The sequence below is a fragment of the Erigeron canadensis genome, chromosome 8 (assembly GCF_010389155.1).
Source record: "Erigeron canadensis isolate Cc75 chromosome 8, C_canadensis_v1, whole genome shotgun sequence".
NCBI lineage: Eukaryota > Viridiplantae > Streptophyta > Magnoliopsida > Asterales > Asteraceae > Erigeron > Erigeron canadensis.
The window spans coordinates 11,506,504-11,525,969 of NC_057768.1; the positions used below are offsets into that span (position 1 = coordinate 11,506,504).

Sequence of the window (19,466 nt, forward strand, 5' to 3'; positions counted from 1 at the left end):
ATTAAATGTCGTGCCTTCAGGTGGTTTGGTTGGGGGTTTCTCCTCCGACTAGGTATTGAGGGTGAGGGGCTTCTAGCGTGGACCCGGTTAAGACAACGTAAACTAAATTTCCTGTTGCGGGCAAATGATCCACAAATTAAAAAAAAAAAATAATAAAAAATATACGTGAACCATGACCCAACTCGTATAACCCAAATTTTTATGTCGTTTGGATTACAGGTTAAATTGTAATAACTCAAATTCACACCACCCATAGATTCATCAACATGGAAGGGGAAATAGTGTGTCTAGCTTCTAGAGATTGACGATAATATGAAAGAAATTTACAAAATTATATAATATATTTTGATTAAAATTATTATTTTATACACTGAGATTTGATTGAACCAATTATTTTCCCAAATTTACCAAAGTAAATCGTGATCCTAAGGTTACAACGCAAAAACAAATCATAAGTACGTAGATCAATTGGTCATATGCTTAACATTAATGCACGTTTTCTTCAGTGTAAACCAAAAATAACTGAGCGTTTTAACTTTTGACAGAATCAGCCTGATAATTGCACATCAATCTCCATCAAATTGCTTGCGTCACTTATTCTAAGATCCGCCGTTTCACATGTCTTCATTATTGTTGTCGTCGATGCATGTATGTAGAGCTAAGATCTACAGTCTTAATAATTCAGCAAACGTAACCTTTCCATGTAGGAAGCTGCATAGCATGAACACATACTTCCAGAAATCCCAATAGGACTGATTTGTTCTGAGTCAGGGTCATAAACAAAAAGTTCATCCGATCCAATAAACTCATCTTCTATTCCAATTATGGGATCGCCATTGTGCCTAAACGAAAGTACTGTAGATACAGCTTCCTCGGGTCTACTAATGGTGTACATCTTTGTAAAAGTATCTGAAAGACCATCTTCCATCATCCAAACATGATAAACTCGTTTCTCGACACTATAATTACATCCAACCACAACAAGTGATTCCCGTATCTTAGATAAAGACAAATCAATGTAAATGTCCTTAGTCACATTATTGGGAAGGTATATTTCCATAAACTCTTCACTTACCATATCAAATAACATAACCAAATCACGTTTCATTGGCAAACCATTCACATATTCCCTATCCTGAGCAAGCCAAAATATAAAATCATCTATAACTACATGGTGATCATCCGTGAATGCAACTGTTAAACGAGGCAAATCATCCGACAAGGTTCTCCATTCCCTTGTGCTTAAACTACAAACCTCAACTTGCTTAGGTATGGAACTTATAGTTTTCAAGTCCAACACATCAACAGTTTGAATCTTGACGAGCTTAGGGTCATTAGAGAAGGGCTCAACACCAAAACCGATTACAGTTTTAAACGGCGTATCTAACACATTTGGCACTTCAACAGTAACAGATTTTCTTATAGAAGGGTTCCATATAACAGCTATATTTTGGTCACTTCTAGAAAATTTACTATAAAAGCAGAACAAGCCAATAGAGCTACCGAATATTTTGGGATCGATAAGTTGATCAACAGAAATGGGAATTGTAAGGGGAAACTTGTGTTGGGCAAAACTATCATTATCATCAGTATCACTATCATAATCATCTACAATAGATACATATTTGGTCTTTGTATTATCAATAGGATCATCGTACCTTACAAGCATACGATGAGGTGGACGGGGGTGGTCGACGTGGTAATCAGCGATAAACTCCGGGCTGTCGATGACAGACTTCCACGGTTTAGAAACGGATCTACATTGAAGCAATGATTTCACATCCAGAACCCTTTTTATGATTTCTGTTTGGATTTCAAAGGGTATGTTGTCAGACATTTTGGTTTTTGGAATGCGCTTGAGGGTTTTTGAAATTAATTTTAGTTTAGGGTTTCAATGAAAAGGGGGGAAACAAATTTGTGAGTTGTGACGCACTGTCGCATGGATATGAATATTGGGTTTCAATTCAATATATGACAATATGGGTAGCCCAAACATACAATTAGGCAGGTTTTAATAAGTGCTTAGTTAACTGGGCCGGTAAGAATCGTATAAAAGTGATCGTAAGCAAACATATTATCCTTTCGAGTTTCGACCTTTCCAATAATTATAATTAGTACATATAAAGTAGTTTTTTAATAAACTATCCATCAATATATGGATTGAGATGTAACAGAAGTTGCAAATTTGACGTTTGTAGTACAAATTTTAGTGTGTGTTTTCAAGAATGAAAATAAGGATTTTTCCAAAAATGAGTTACTTTTAAATTTTGTATATATGAAAAAACATGCCATTAAGCAAAATTTGCCGTTAAAAAAATATGTATATGGGAACATATTATTTTGTTTAGATAATTGATGTATTCAAAGTTAAAAGCAACCAAATTTAAAAGAACAAAGAATTTGCTAAAAACAGCCAAGTAAATACTTGTCGTATCTATCCTACTTCTAGTCTTTAGGTCCATCTATTAGACGGATATTCTTAAAATATATATATATATCAAAGGTTTTAAATAAAATTGAAAATATGTTATATAAAAACAAACAAAGTTCAAATAAATAAAGTAAAACTTTAAACGATCCAAATAATACAAAATCTTGAAGAAGTAATGCGTAATAAACTAATCCTTTGAGGAAGACCTATCATACATATCGGAATCATATTTATTATCAGAATAATCGTCATCAAACATAGTATCGTCTTCTGATTCATTTGAATAGTTTCATTCACATTCATCATTGGATTCATCGCTTTGAAGCATTTCATCATCAGCATCAGTATCGTCAAAATCTTTATCCTCTGGATTAAAATCCGAATTTGTTCCAACTTCACTTCGCGACCAAAAGTCGTCATCATCATTGTTCGTGTCACTTATATGATTGTCATGCATTTCATCATCAACATAAGTATCGTCACAATCTTCATCATCTGGATTAAAAACTGAATCAGATCCAGTTTCAGTCGATAAGTTGTTGTCATCATTATCCTCATCGTTGTGTGCGTCACTTATATGTATCAAAACTTAATCAATATAAAATCTAATTATCAAGAATAAATATAAAGTTATAGATTAAAGAGGAAAACATATGAAGATTAACTCCATATAAAAGCTAACCTTTTTTTTTCAAATTTAGTTAAATAAATAAATCCCTATCACCAATATCAAAACTTAATCAATACGAAAACTAAATATCAAAATTAAATAAAAACTTATAGATAAAAGAAGAAAACATATGAAATTAAATGCTACTTATATAAAAAGCCATGTTGGTCTTAGGTATATATTACTATATAAAGATGGAAAAAAAAATCATTCTAAATGCACATTTGGTCAAAGCAAAAGTCCTTTTACAGTGCTACTCAAAGATTTATAAGGATAACCAATTTGATAATCGTGGAGACTAACAAAATCCCTATCACCAATATCAAAACTTAAATAAAAACTTATAGATTAAAGAAGAAACATATGAAGATTAACCGGATATAAATGTTGATTCTAGTTAACCCTTTTATTTTATTTTTCATCTTTAGTTAAATAAGTAAATCCATGTGAACAATTTCAAAACTTAATTAATACGAAAATTAATTATCAAGAATAAATAAAAACTTATAGATTAAAAAAGAAAACATATGAAAATTAACTTCATATAAATATTGATTTTAGTTAATTTTTTTTTAACTTTAGTTAAAATAAGAAATTTGTAGTATGTAGATGGAAAGAAGGAAAGAATTCGTGATTTATTTAGGCTTTAGTCAAATTTAGAGTTAAGCTAAAAAAAATAATAATTAATGTACAGTATATAATTTCATCTATCTTTATCTTTATATATACTAAAAGACAACTGACCTAATAGCTTATTGACCAATCATAAGGCTCGATTTTATCAAATTGAAAATTGATAATGTCATAATTATAATTACAAACAAAATTAAAATCTAAAATTTACAGATATCAGTATCTATCTAAATCTAAATTTTAATTGTTTAAAGCATACGTACTAATATCCAATTCAAATTACATCTAACCCCAACAGGCCTAGGCCCAATTCAATTAAAAAACATACGTATGATTATCATTGTTCTTATTAGTTTTGGATTCTAATCTAACTATATTATTATTTTATTACTATAATTATCATTGTTGTTAACCAAATAAAGCTATGAAAAAAAAAACCATTCAGGTTTCGTAGAAGACAGTTCCAGTCGGTCAAATCTTTCATAATGACAATCAACAAAAGTCAAGGCCAATCTTTCGACCGTTAGTTTATATCTACAACGTCCAGTTTTCACGCACGGACAATTGTATGTTGCGATATCTCGGATTAAGTAAAAAAAAGGGACTGAAGGTACTGATATGCGACAAAGATGAGAAGACAAAAAAACACTACAACGAATGTCGTCTACAAAGAAGTGTTGCAAAAGATGAAGGAAGATACATGCTTCTAATATTCAAACTGTTGAATGTTGTTGAATGCTTTTAATTTTATTTACGTTCTTAACATTCTTTAAGGTTTATTCTTTTTTTTTTAAATATCTTTCATGATAGTTTCTTAGCTTTTTATCTTTTGAATTAATAGAACTTTTTAACTTGCGTATTATTAAACTTTTAAAATAATCTAATCTTTATAACAAAGTAAACCCGTATATTTAACACGGGTTTAAAATCTAGTGTTAACTAAAACCTAGTACACGAAGCATACATCATCTCTATTGTTAACTCGTATACCACATCACGAGAATTAATATTATACGAATTATAGAAACAATTAATTACATGCTAATATTACCTCAAGGTGTTTATGAAGGTCGAAGTTCAAAATAAATAAATATATAAATTATATATATATATATGCGAATATAGTAGAGAAAACTTTTAAAAATTATAAAAGTAAATACCAATTCATAAACAAAAATTATCTTGAATGTTTTGATTTTTTTCATGTTGTTCTATTCCGAATAGTCCAAACATTTACAACTCAGAGTCGTAGATGATGGTTAACATGTGTTGGCTTAAGATCTTCAAGATGATCTAACGTGGTCTTATTTTTTGTAATTGAAGAAGAAACTATAATGAACCTATAATGGATAACAAACTAAATTAAAATAGATGAATAATAATAACATAAGAATTCAATGTCAAATAATAATGTTTAAACATAAACAAATAAGGAAAAAAAAACCCTTTTGTTTAGAATAGTCGTACGTAGTTTTTTTTAAAGAATATGTGAGGGGTTTTTTAGGTTATATAAAAAAAAAATGATTAATAAGGATGGAGAATTAAGCTGAAAGAAGGGATTAGGGGTACCAAGTGTACCCCAACCTCCTCTTTTAGTTATATTATAAATAACTAAAATATAAGGTTGGGTTATACTTGACACCTATTAAAACTCTTGAATGTATATTTTCCCTTCTCTCTTTTACTCTTTATTTGTTTATTTATTTTTTCAATTTCCGTCATTATTTTTAAAAAATAAACTTTATTCATAACAAATTATCCAAAGTCCAGTCTATTATATTTTATAATCACGAAATTTTTTATTTATTTATTTTATATTCGTAAAAATGTCAATATTATCTTTGTATAAATCTACTTAAAGAAGTTCATTCTTTTAATATATTATTTAAATTTTTTTTTAAAATTATCTAATATCTAAATATTTTAATATTTTTTTCGTACAAAAATACTATAAATTATGAAATATAAAACTAGCTCAAAAACGATTATTTTAATTCAGGTAAAGTTTATTCTTATATATATATATATATATTTTTATTGTGATTCACAGTTTTTTTATATTCATTTTATTAGATCTATTTAGAAGTGATGGTTTTTCATGTTTAATCGTATAAGGTTATTTTAAGATGATAATTTATTTATTTATCTGATTTGTATATGTAGTAAAAACAAAGCTGATATTTTAGTTCTTTTATGTGATTTTGATTTAACATTTGCTTTTAGCTAGAAGTTCAAATAATTATGCTCTATATTTGATTTTTTTTATATACACATATACTGTTTGATTAAATGTAAATTTTTGCATACGTATAATTTATATATTTTTTTCTTTTACCAAAACTTTTCTTTATATTATTCATTAATTATATTTTGTTTACTTTATTTTTTTTTATTTTTTTTTAATAACTTTAATATTTTTTTTCCATCATTGTCTGGTAATATTAAAGTTTTTTAAACATGCTATTATATAATTGTTTATATGTTATCAATTTATTTAGTTAGGTGAAATTTTATAATTTATCATTAAATCTAAAAACCTATTGAAACCAAATATACAAGACATATGTTTTGAATTTACCGTCTATCGGATGAGACTAAAGACTAGTATGTTTAAATGAGAAAGAATGTTACCAACAAAGCATATGAGATTTCTTTTCTTGGATTATAACAACTTTATAATATTGTGCATATAAAATAAAATAAGTTATCTTATTTTTGTGCACGAGGTGTTTAGTTCGATTGTGTCATTATCTTATTTTTGGTTGTCAAACCGAAGTAAGTCTTTTAATTCTTCGTGGTCTACTTGGATTACTAGTCCAAGTCTTTTAATGTAATCTTTCGGCAACTTGCTGAAGGTCTTTCACTTCTTTCCTTTTAATAAAATATAAATTTTGGCGGTTAAAAAAAAAAAAGATTTAGGGAATAATTTTTGAGAAACAAAAACTAAGTTCTGCTAGTAAAATTTCTGTGTCAATAATGAGTAACTAGAAGGTTCGAACGCCATCCGATGGCCGGCATCAGTGCTTAGTGCTAGTTCTATTTTTGTTTGATTCCTAACCAAAGCACCAGTTCCCTTATTGCACAAACTAGTTGTAATCTATATAGGAGCATCATGCTCGTTAAAGATCGGATGTTCAAGCCAGATACGTACAATGACTGTATGCACACACAAGTTTTATCTGGGTTACATTCGAGAGCCGAAGCCCAACCCAACTCAAATAACCTACACCCAGATATTCCGAATTCTTATTCGGTTTGGATTACGAGTTAATTTAGAATTCTTAAAACTCAATTAACCCGACCTATATAAATAATCTGAAATCCGAATAAACCCACTAAATAACACCCATACTACTTCATATTGAAAAGGAAACTATTGCGATATTAAGGTGGTGTTTAGTATTGTGATTACAAAACAAAATCTGCGTCTTCAAAATAGATTATGCGTTTTCAAAGCTGCGTTTTGAAAAAATATGCATGTACATGTACATGCTTATCCAAAACTACGTTTTCATAGCCGATAATCACTTTTTCGTACAAACGTTTTTTTAAATATAAACTAGATAATCATTTTATAATGTAATTTCAAACACTTTCTTAGTTTGAATACAGTTGAAGACGACTTTAATGAATTTCAAGAGCATCGTGTGTAGGCGTAGCTGAAGTTTATTAATTTCCACGTCCTCATTTTGTTACCACTCGTTAGTTGTTAGTCTTTGAGGATTATTTGACCTAATCAAAATAAAAAGTTGGTATTACCAGTGTAGATTTGGTCATTTGAACAATTTTAACAAACAATGTTGTTAACTTAATCGGCTATTTTATTGTTTATAGATAATAGTGAATAAAATTTCTTCTTTTATATTAATACTAGATTAGGGACCGTGTTAACACACATACACTTTAATATAATCACTGTGTAAATATATTTCAGGTATATTTCATATTTAGTTAACCTTGTTTAGTCAAAAAGTACATATAATATTTAGTTAAGCGATCATCTTCTATTGACATGTTTTTCCTACATTTGTTTTGCAAGTTATTCCACTTTTGTAAAGGTTATTACATACAACAAAAAGAAATTGGATTCCATCTTAATAATACTTATCAACGTCTAGTTATCGAGTAAAGTTTGTTGGAGCTCGTGTGTTAACACGGGTCTCAAATCTGAGTTAATTAACTTTCATGGTTAGAAAAATATATGAAATAAGTTCTAACATAAGGTAACCAAGTAATTTTTAATGTGACGATGGACGAAATCTCATTTTCAAAGGAAAATCATATAATTTTAAATAAAGTTTTTTGAAAAGTTATATTATATTGATAATAATAAGTTATACCGTAATTATTTGATAGAAAAACTATGTTGTTAAAATACAAATTTTTTCAATACATTTAGATTTCGTTGGGTTAAAACTTAATACAAAAGGTTAACTAAGGTCCTGTTCTTTTTTTACTTAACGAGACGGGGTACCCGCGCGATGCAGTGGTGACGGTGGTAACGACAAAGGTGTGGCTTCGGCAATTGTGGCGATGATGTGCGGCGGTAAGGGTTAATATGGTTATTTAAGGATTGGAGAATCTATGTTGTAGTTTATTTTATTAAGGGTATTATAGGTATATAGGTAAAGATGTTTAAATTAGTGAATAAATAAGAAGGGTAATATGGTCATTTCAGGTTCTTAATTACTTAAAGGGGAAGGGCATTTTGCTTTATATAGTAGTATTACTTAATATACTTAATAATTAAGAAATAAATGCATTCATTTAAATTTCATTTTCTTTTTTTGACTTAATAAATAAAAATAACCGTCAAAATTACCTATTTTTTACTTAATACATACAGACATTATTTATCACTATGTGTATCCCAACCAAAATAGTGTGGCCCCCATGCCTGTAATGACAAATAGGGTAGAGTAAAAGCGGACCCCCTGTCATTAATAATCTGGACTGGTTACCAAAATCATGGTCGGAATACCAGGCGACTTATTTATACATTCAGTCACTTAATAAATTCAGTACCTAATAACTAAAAAAAAGAATGGTCCCTAAATCTAAATTAAAAATTAAGCATGGGGGAATGTGAACTTTAAGGGGGGAGGGAATGGTCCACTAATGTCTAAACTTACCCAATCTTTCATCCAATTAATACCTTCCAATTAACAACTACCTAATTATACCCAGATCTTTACCCAAATCACTTAAAATATTACTCAATTCATTAAACTTACCCAATTTCATTTTCTTTTTAACTGTTTTTATTACACCAATAATTTAACTAAACATTTTATTAAAAACTTAATAAAACATTACATAACATTTAAAAAAAAAAAAATACATAATAAAAAATACATTAAAATAAAAACGCTATAGTTATTTAAAAAAAAAAGAAAAAATCATCGAGATGTGCCAAGTCTTGAGCCCACACGTGTTCAGTGAGGTCAAAGCGAAGACGATGATGGATGTCTTCGTTTACTAACTCGCTAACACGCTATCGTCGAACAGTGGTTGGACCGACTGGTCCGTGATGTGAACCGGTGAGATAGCTTTACCATCGCCTTTTATCACCATGTTGTGCAAAATACAAGCCGCGTAAATGTACTGCCCAATCTTGGCTCTGATCATGGGTCGGAGAGGACGTCTAAGAATCTTCCATTTTCCTTTTAGAACCCCAAAAGCACGCTCCATATCTTTCCTTGCCCCCTCTTGTAACTTCTTGAATCTTTTCTCATTCGGGTCAGTAGGATATGGGTATGCTTTTACAAACGTCGAGTACTTGTTGTAGATGCCGTCGGTTAGATAATAACTGCGTTTGTAATAGCGGTTGTTAACATAAAATGATGTGTCCGGTGTCGTGCCATTTTGCTCCGTAAGATACAAGTCGGATTTGTTCAACACGTTGATGTCGTTGTTTGAACCAGGAACACCAAAATAAGCATGCCAAATCCACGTATCTTGAGAAGCAGTTATCTCAGGCATAAAAGAGGGAACGCCATGGTCGCCTCTCGTATATTGTACTTTCAAGTGTCTAGCTAAATATAACCACTCGACATGTGTACAATCGATGCTACCAAGCATCCCCGACATGTGATGGCGCTCTTCGTGGTCTTGGAAAATACGAGCCACGTCGTGTTGAGTAGGCCTATGTCAATACTCACGACCATACAACTTAATAATGGCGTCACAAAAACGATCAAGGGACTCGCGCCCGGTTCGAGCAACCATATGTAAGTATTCATCGTACTCGTCGGGCGGATTCCCCGTTGCGAGTTGCCGTACCGCCAAGGCGATTTTTTGGAGCGGCTTGAAACTTCTTCTCCCACGTGCATCGATCCCGTCTTGAGAATATGGAAAATTCGCCTCGATGTCGTCGGGCGATTTTCAAAAGAGAAAATTACACTTTTGGTACCTTAAATTGACAGCTTTTGCACTTTTAGTCTCCAACTAAAAAAATTGCAGTTTTCATACCAAAAGTTTTGTATTTTTTTCAGTTTTGCTACCACGTACATATGGCGTTAATTTTTTCCATTAACACCCTCACGTGACAAACACGTGCGGGGTATTTTAGTCTTTTGACCCCCCTCTTTTTGAGAAAATTACACTTTTGATACCTCAAATTGTCAAATTTTTCACTTTTGGTACCTCAAGTAGACAACATATTTTTATTATACTCTCTAATTTTCATCTCATACATTAGCATCTATCAAACAACACACACTCAAAAATCAACACACATTACGATCATCCATATATCCATGTATACCTATATCTCTATACCATACCAAATCCAATACATAAACATGCGTAAATAAATTCAAATCTCTTATATGAATTATACACCACTAGAAAGGGTTACCGACTATCTCCTTCCCCACCAGGCACCACGACCTCTACCTTAGCTAGATATTTCGATCTAATCTCGTTTGTAGCAAATATATTTATAGCATATTCCGATCGAAGAATAGGGTAATTTAGGGGTGAGAGGGTTTTCAATAATATGAAGAAAAGAGATCGATGGTGGGTACGTATTCCGGCGACATGAGTTTTTTCCGGCCATCGTTTCACCAATGCATTCAGTTCTTCCACCATCACACGTAATTACACCAACAACATATAATATTTCAAGAATGGATACACACCATTGGGTGTTTTTTTAAGAGCCGTAAACAAAAAAATCATGTGTGTTGATTTTTGAGTGTGTATTGTTTGATAGATGCTAATATGTGAGATGAAAATTGGAGAGTGTGATAAAAATATGTTTGTCAAAAGTGAAAAAATTGACAACTTGAGGTATCAAAAGTGTAATTTTCTCAAAAAGAAGGGGCCAAAAGACTAAAATACCCCTCACGTTTGTCACGTGAGGGCGTTAACGACAAAAATTAACGCCGTATGAACGTGGTACCAAAACTGAAAAAAAACACAAAACTTTAGGTATGAAAGCTACAATTTTTTGAGTTAGAGACTAAAAGTACAAAAGCTGCCAACTTGAGGTACCAAAAGTGTAATTTTTCTATTTTCAAAAACATGCTGCTTTTATCCATTCGAAATTTCTTTCGAAAGTAAGCGTCATCGTATTTTGGTTCGTCAACAAACTAATCATTTAGTAAAAGTTGATGACCAATTTCCCGTTGCCGATTTACGGTTCTCCGGTTTTGAACCTCGTTGGGGGATGTCGTGTCTTGCATCCATTGAATCGCGCTATGCAAGAACACACCATCGGACTCGGATGACGATTCCAATCCGACAACGACACACCGAGATTCCAAAGAGCTTGAAGACATTTTTAGTTGTAGTGTAGAAAACTCTTGATTATTTGGTAGTGGTGGTCTGTGAATACTTTGTGTGTATGTTGTGTTTTTTAAAATAAAATGTGAACTGTATATATAGATGGAGAAAAGGTTTCTTTTTTAAAATATAAGGATGTGAACTGTATATAAAATGCCAACGGTCGAAAATGGCTACCTGCAAGTCGGCTTCCATACTCAAAGTCATACCCGATTGCTACCCGAAGGGTTGAAATGGTGTTACCGATCGGGTTCATGGTACCCGATGTCATACCCGACTAGTATTCCTTCTCCCCTAAAGAATAAATTATATATACTTATAACATTAAATATGACATTATATCTATACTTCCTATATAAACAAACTACCCCTTCCCAAATTAAACACTCTACCTTTAAATTCCCCATTTTACCCATATAATTTACACTTCCCAAAACACTTTATTCTGGAACTTCCTGAAATACCCTTTAAAAAAACCTTACGCCTCATGTTGTCTCCCTTCCCTTCCCCTAAAACCAAAAAACACGCACATACATCCCCTCAAAACCGTCTCCCTCACCACCCCCCAAAACCGCTGCCGTCTCCTCCTTCTAAAACACACAATCGCCGGAATCTGTTGTTTCGTCTCCCTCTAAAACACACATAGCCATAGGTACGGTGATCCGGTAATTTGTTCTTAATCCCCTCAGAACCACTGCATAGCTACTGCGTCACAAAACCGCCACTATCTCCGCCGTCTAAAACACACATAGCCATGGGTACGGTGATCCGGTAATCTGTTCTTAACCACCGTCGCCGGAATCTATTCTCAAATGAAATATGGTAATCTGTTCTCTTCTTTATTTGTCATTCAAGGTTTCAATAATTTATATTCTTCTTTGATATGGATTTCAAGGTTTGAATAATTTATATTTCTTTTTTTTTTGGTTCTGATGTTGTTGTTGTCACTGCCGACTACCAACTCGGCACCAACAGACTTCAATCATCACCATTCATCCATCCATTTACTAATTTGTTGGTCCACTGTCGCCGAAAATCTAAATTTATGGGTTTCATTCATTTGCAATCGCTACCACAACCACCAACGGTCCGCCATCACCGTTGTCATTCAATATATTAGTTGCTTTTGATGACAGGTAATAATCATACTTATGGTGATATTTATGCAATGCTCTAAGAATGTGTGAGTCCACCTAACAAGATGTACAAGAGATCAAGATATAACAAGATATAAGGTTAGACAATAATAATCACAAGTTATATCAAGAAACCCGACTGGCAAGTAAATCGAAACTAGATATGACTAGTTAGAATTAAGATCCAGATAATGGATAAGAATAATAAAGTACGATTGCTTGAAACTATATAAATTACTAATTTATAATCAAGTATTATGGCAATGAGTCGAGATGTATTTTTCAATGTATTTTATTTATTGCTTTAACAAAATACAAGAGTTGTTGCGGAACAAAGATAATCACACTTGTGAAAGTATCTAAACAACCCCAGAATTACAAATGATCTATGCGACAAGAAATTACTCGTAAGAATACTTAGAGTAATATCACATGTTGCAATTGCCAAAGTTCCAAGCCTTTTTGCAAGTGTGAGAAGTCTTATATTTATAGGAAAACATGTCTTGATGACATGGCAATATGCCGTACAAATATGGTTGGATGCATTTATGGATTTGTGGGACAAATCCATAACATGTTTGTTTAAGGTAAAGTATGTAAGTTTCTTTGATGTGGCTTGACATACTTTATTCCCAACCTTTTGCTAAAACTTTCCCAATCCCAGGTTGAGAGTAATTAACCGGGTAAAGGTAGTTAAAGCTGCAAAAAGGCTTTCCTCGTAATTAGTGAAAAAGTGTTGTAAGTACTTTTTCACTGAACCTCTTCTGATTCAACTTCAGGTAAGATCTTCTCTGAGCTCTGCTTCTAAGATGATCTTCTTCTTCAGTCTTCAGTCTTTGACTTCAGTCTGAACGTCTTCAGTGTAGGTAGATTCTGAATCTGAAGTGAAGCTTCAGTGAGCTTTATTCTGAATGACTTCAGAATTCTGAACAAGCTTTCTTCACTGAACTTAAACTATTTTGAACAAATCATACTTAGTCGATTTTCGACCTAACAAATTCCCCCTATTTGTTCTAAAATAGTTCATGTATTTTAGACTTCTATCTATACAAGTTTGTAAGTCTAAAAATAGAATTTTTTGTTTAAGTTGTAAAAATATATCTAAGGACATCTCATAGATCATGATGCCTTAAGAAAATTTTCTTGTTTGTTTTCTTACTTAAACTATTTCCTAATAGTATGATGTAACTTGTAACTATATAAAAGATACTGAGATGATTGTTCAGTTACAAGTACAGAAATGAAATGGAAAATATTTACAAGTACAAATATTTACAAAGAGATACAACTACTTCTTCGCAGGCCTTGAGCCAGAAGGTGCTTCAGTAGCCTTTCTCTTTGGAGAGTTGATCTTCCCAAATAGTCTTTCCTCCATCTCAACTTTGGCCTTCATTTTCTGTTGGATCTTCAGCATCCAGGCGCCATTCAGATGAGACTTTGGTTTTCCTTTCAGAGCATTGATCATCTCCTTGTGCTCAGAATACCCAAACTTATGCACCGAAACCTGCTCATATTCTTCTTCAGCTCTACCTTCTCTTTTCACAGTCAGATTGAACAGTTTTAGACCATCTTCCTTCAGAATTTGCACATCAAGGATCTTTGCAGGATGACACCTGTGTTTCATATAATAATCATACTGATCCTTTTAATGTTTATCCTTCACCTGAGCAACTTCTTTAGAAATAGGTATGAATGTAGAGAGGTCAGCATCTCGAGCATGCTTTCTTGTTGTCCTTGGGCCAGTAAGTTTGGGCTTCTGAGGTGGCCTGCAGATTTCCTTCTCAGCCTTCAGAACACTGGACATAATTTCCTTCTTTTTGATCTCCATCTCTTTCTTCTTATTCTTTACCAGATCTTCAATAGATATCTTGAAAGTGAGATGGTCCAACTTTTGTTCTAAGGGAGAATACTTCATCCCATATTCATATTCGGCCATTTCCACCAAGGCCTTCTGCACTCTTGCATCATGCTTGAACTTCTGATATCTTTCATTTGTGAGGCCAAGAACTGCAACATCTACCAGATCAATGGTACCCATTGCCAAGTGTTGGGCCCTTTCTCTTTCTTTGGTTTCTCTCCACATAATGAATTGGTTGGAGACTTGTCTTTGAAGGGCTTCCAACTTTTTCTGGTCAGCATCTAAATCTGGCAATGGATAACCATGTTCATCCACATTTTCTCCAACAACAAAACCAGAGTCCTTGGTCAACTTTTTCATTGGTTCCTCAACCATCTTAGCTTTGCCTTTGTCTTTCCTAGCTTCTTCAGATGGTTGGGGTTCAGATTGTTTCCTCAGTTGTTCCCTCTCAGATTGCCTCTTGGTTGCTTCTATTAATTCTTGAGAACTGGCTAGCAAACCAATTGGCACATCACTTCCCCCATTGGGAATCTCCGCAGGCATCCTAGCATATAAATCAATGGCCTTCTGCATGCCCTGCAGAGGTTCCCAATTCTGCTGGGTAATACTGTCAGAAATACCCTTAGACATAGTGGCAAACTGAGCTCTTAATCTGAATGTAGAGTTCAGGTTCAGCTTCTCATGCTCCAGGACTTCCTTCAGCAATCCCTTTTCTTCATCAGATAAAGCACCAGAGGGAGGAGGAGTAACAACTTCAGGAGCTTTCTTGAGCAGGGCCAGGATTTCATCCAGTTGCTTTGACTGGTTCTGAACTTGTGGATTAAGAGTTGACATAGAATTCTTCATTTCATTAACAACTCTGTCAACCTTGTCATTTGTCGCTTTGGAGACTTCAGAAACCATCAACCTGACCCTTTTATCAACCTTTTCTGCCACCGACACTGAAATCTGAGAGATAAGATCTTCAGAGAATATGGATTTCAGTGTCTCAGAAACCTTTCCACCAACAGAGGCACCAAGGGACTCTTCATCAACATTAGGCTTCTTAACCAACTCACCAACTTCTTTTTCAAGTGCCAAGAAAGAGTTTTGTATCAAAAGTATCCAGGATTGCAGATTCGCAACAACTGAACTCTGCACATCCCTCTTGGTCAACTTGAAGGCTTCACCAATTGCCCTACTCAAACCATTACATGATGACACCAATTCATGTAACTTCTCAACCACCAAGCTCTCATTAACTGCTATTCTTGTAAATTCAGTACCCATAACAACCTGGGCACCCTTCAAATCGGCCAGAGACTTGGTGTTGGCAGCCAGAGATTTAGATAAGCCCTCAACCTGAATGAGAAGGTTTTGGACTTCAGTTTGTGACTTCTTTAGCTGAGCTTCCATGCTCAGAGGTGCAGCAGACGAAGTGGAAGCTGAAGCAACAAAGGGAGCTGTCCTGATGCTTGCCAGAGTTCTTTCCAAAATTCTTTCTGAGGGACCATCAGACTCGATCTCAGAATCCAGTTCCTTTTCTTGATCTCCTGGCAGATCATACGTTCTCCTTGGTGGAACAACATGGATTTGAGGGTGAAGGAATTGAAGAGGTGGTTGAAAAACAGCAGATGTAACATAAATTGGTGGTGGTTGATAAGGTTGATCAAGATCAATAATATTTTGTTGTTGTTGTTGTTGTTGTTGTTCCAAAAGAGGTGGTGACAAGGGTTCTTCAACAGTATTGAGGGTTGGCTCAGAATCTGAAAGATTCTCCCTCAACAAGTCTTCATCGAACACAAAATCTTCGAGGTTTCCCTCAGGAAGCTCATCGTCATCCCAGATATTTACAATCTGGTCAGATATGCTCTGGTCTTGATTCCCAGAATCCAAGCCAGCACCCAGTTCAGCAGCTGCTTCAGCAGGTGCATCGTTACTGGTCAGAAGTGGAACAACTTCAGACGATACCATTTGTGCCTCAGTAACCCTTGTGCTGGATCCAAGAGTCTCTTCATTGGCCGCAGACTTTGAAACCTCCATCTCTCTGGGTATCACCTGAGAAATATCAAAAGTTTGTGCATGCAAAGAGTGTAAGATTTGTGAAGTTACAGGGAGTGCATGTGCAGACTCAACTTCTAATGTGTGTTGGGCTGACACACCAATATCTTCACCATCCCCTCCTAAAGAAGTTTTGGAGATGGTTGCTTGTAGGTTTCCCATTTGACCTTCTTCTGAAACCTGTTTTGAGATTTCAGAAGGCTGAGCTTGGGTACTAGTATCCTTGGGTTGTAAGGATGGCCTAAAAGGACGTAATTTTAATAAACCCTTTGGAGATCCTGAGGAATCTTTTGGGAGATCCTCAGGTTGGTCAGTGGAAGATGAAGGTGGCAGGGTAGAACTTGTTTTGGGTTTAAACAAGTGTAACAAATTGCCACTAGATCGACTGGTGGGTCTCACATTCTTTTGTGACCCGCCCAATGATCTTTCTGAGCCAGCCGGTCGTGCTGCGTCAGTTTTAACATTGTTACCAAGTACCTGAAGCATTGCAGGGGACAGTTCAGGTTTATCCTCAGACTCAGTCAGCTTTGAGAGATCTTTGCAAAAGTCTGTCTGAGAGCTCTCCTGAAGGATGTCAGAATATCCTTCTCCCAGAATTGCAAGAAAACATACACTCAAAAATCTAGGGAAGGCAATATGAATGCTCCTCTTCCCCTTCAACTTAGTCAACAGCTGAGCAAACAGCATCTCAGCAAAGTCCACCTTCATCCCATGCCAGAGATAATAGCCCATCTCGACTTGGATCAACGAAATTTGATCCAGTCCTCCACTATTCCCTCCAAGACACTCCACAATTTGCGTCCAGAAATATCTCCAGCACCCCTTGAAACCAGCAATAAAGATGTGGCCAGATGTCTTCAAGTTGCCATCATCATCAAGAATTTGGTTGTGGCCGATAGCAAGCAAAACTTCTCTGAATATAACCCCTTTTTGTCTTTTCGTATATGGGGTGTTGGGAGGCAAATAATTTAACTTGAGCGCCTCCCTGAAACCATCAAGCGTCAATACGCACTTCACCGTACCTTCCTTCAGCGTGAATGCTATCGACTTCTCATCCTTGGCAACTTCTGCCATATACCAAAATTCTAACAAATAACGATGATATAACCGCTCTGGATCAGCAGTTAGAGCGTAGGAGATGGGACAGGGTTGAAGAAACGCATTTATTCTGCCATTAGCCCTTCAGATTTGGCATTTAGGGCTGCCTTAAAGTTGTTCATATTGAACCGAATGGTTTTGGATTCAAAATCCTTTGGCCATTGAGAACTAGGCTTTACTGCAGATTTGGGTGGTGAGTATTCAAAAGCGATAAGTGTTTTGGGTTCTTTGACAGTCGATGAAGTAGCCATTTAAAAAGAGATAGAATAAAAGAAAGAAAGGAGATGAAAATGTGTTAAGAAAATTTAGGGTTTGAAGTTATGAGAGAAAATGAAATAAATGTTGAATGCTTGAGAGAATAAGAGAGAGATATGATTGGGAGTAAATGAAAAATGAAATAAATGAAAGAATGATCTTGTAAAAAGGTTTATATATTTTCAAAGGAATACAAAAGGATTTTCTGTTGAAAATAAATAAAAAGGATTTTGGAATTCAAACCCAATAAAATATAATGATATTTTATTGATGGTAATTTTGATCGGGTTTGAAGTCTGAAATAATTTTTGGCGACACGTCCGCATTAAATGCAACAACGTCCATGACCCCACTTTTTCAAGAGAAATTCAACCATTTTTAATGCAAAAGCAATGATCATTTTTCTTTACGGCGCAAGTGGTATAACACGTCAGCAAAAAGGTATCCTGGAACTGTCAAAATCACGTGTCCACTTGCCAGCTAGGTATCCATTGTATAATAAAAGGTTTAGATGAACTTCAGATTGAATAATTTAAAGTTCTAAGGAAGGTTAAGGAAGTGCAATCTGAACCTTCTCATATTCAAGAAACTCTGAAGTCCTTCAGTTTCTGAATCATTTCAAACAAAATATTTTCTGAGGCAAAAATTCCCTTCAGAAAACAAAATTTCTTTTTCTTGTAAAAAACATTTTTGTCTATTCCCCCTGAATTGCTACACAGGATTTAGCATTCCTAACTCACTTATAAGATTTTTAAAAGTTTTGACATCTAAAGGTTTTGTAAACACATCAGCCAGTTGTTTATCAGTGGGAATGAAATGAATTTCAATATCACCTTTTAAAATATGATCACGAATGAAATGGTACCTGAGATCAATATGCTTGGTTTTAGAGTGCATGACAGGATTATGAGATATTGCAATGGCACTTGTGTTATCACAAAATATTGGCGTTCTTGTATACTTAACACCATAATCAGTTAGTTGATTCTTCATCTGTAAGTCCCTTTGCCACCGGATCTAACAAGATTAAGTATCTAATGTATAAGTGCGGAAAATCTTATACAAAAGCAATCAACACAATATATCAATACGAACACGAATATGAATAAATTGGAACCGTATATTACTTCAGTAAGTGCAATTACAATTACAAGTAAAATATTACTTCATAAGGTTAATCTCTATTTATACTAAACATAATGGACTTAAACGGACCTCGAACTTCACGGACCCAAGCCCAAACTCGACCTGGAGCTTTACCTGGTCAAAGGTCGAGGTTGACCTAGTCAATGGTCGAGTTTGACTGGTCAAAGGTCGAGGTTGACTAGTCAAAGGTCGAGGTTGACTTTATTATACGCGAAAACTTAACGTTTATTACAAGTACATATTCAATAGACTCAAGAAAAACTTCTATAATGATGTTGCCACCCGGAAATGCACCAACAGACTCCCCCTTGACATCAACATTTAGAAGTTTTCATCGATCTTCAAAGTCTTCACATGTAATGCATGGAAATAGTAACAGAAATGCCCAATCAAGCACTCCTTGGCTATTGC

At 34.2% G+C, this 19,466-nt stretch overlaps 1 protein-coding gene across 1 annotated transcript; it reads right to left on the reverse strand.

The window, feature by feature from the left end:
• Window positions 1-404: 404 nt before the first annotated feature.
• Window positions 405-1,837, reverse strand: LOC122610260 (F-box protein CPR1-like). The gene has a single exon (XM_043783253.1). The coding sequence runs from the start codon at window positions 1,835-1,837 to the stop codon at window positions 674-676; it is 1,164 nt and encodes a 387-aa protein (XP_043639188.1). The 3' UTR covers window positions 405-673.
• Window positions 1,838-19,466: the final 17,629 nt, after the last annotated feature.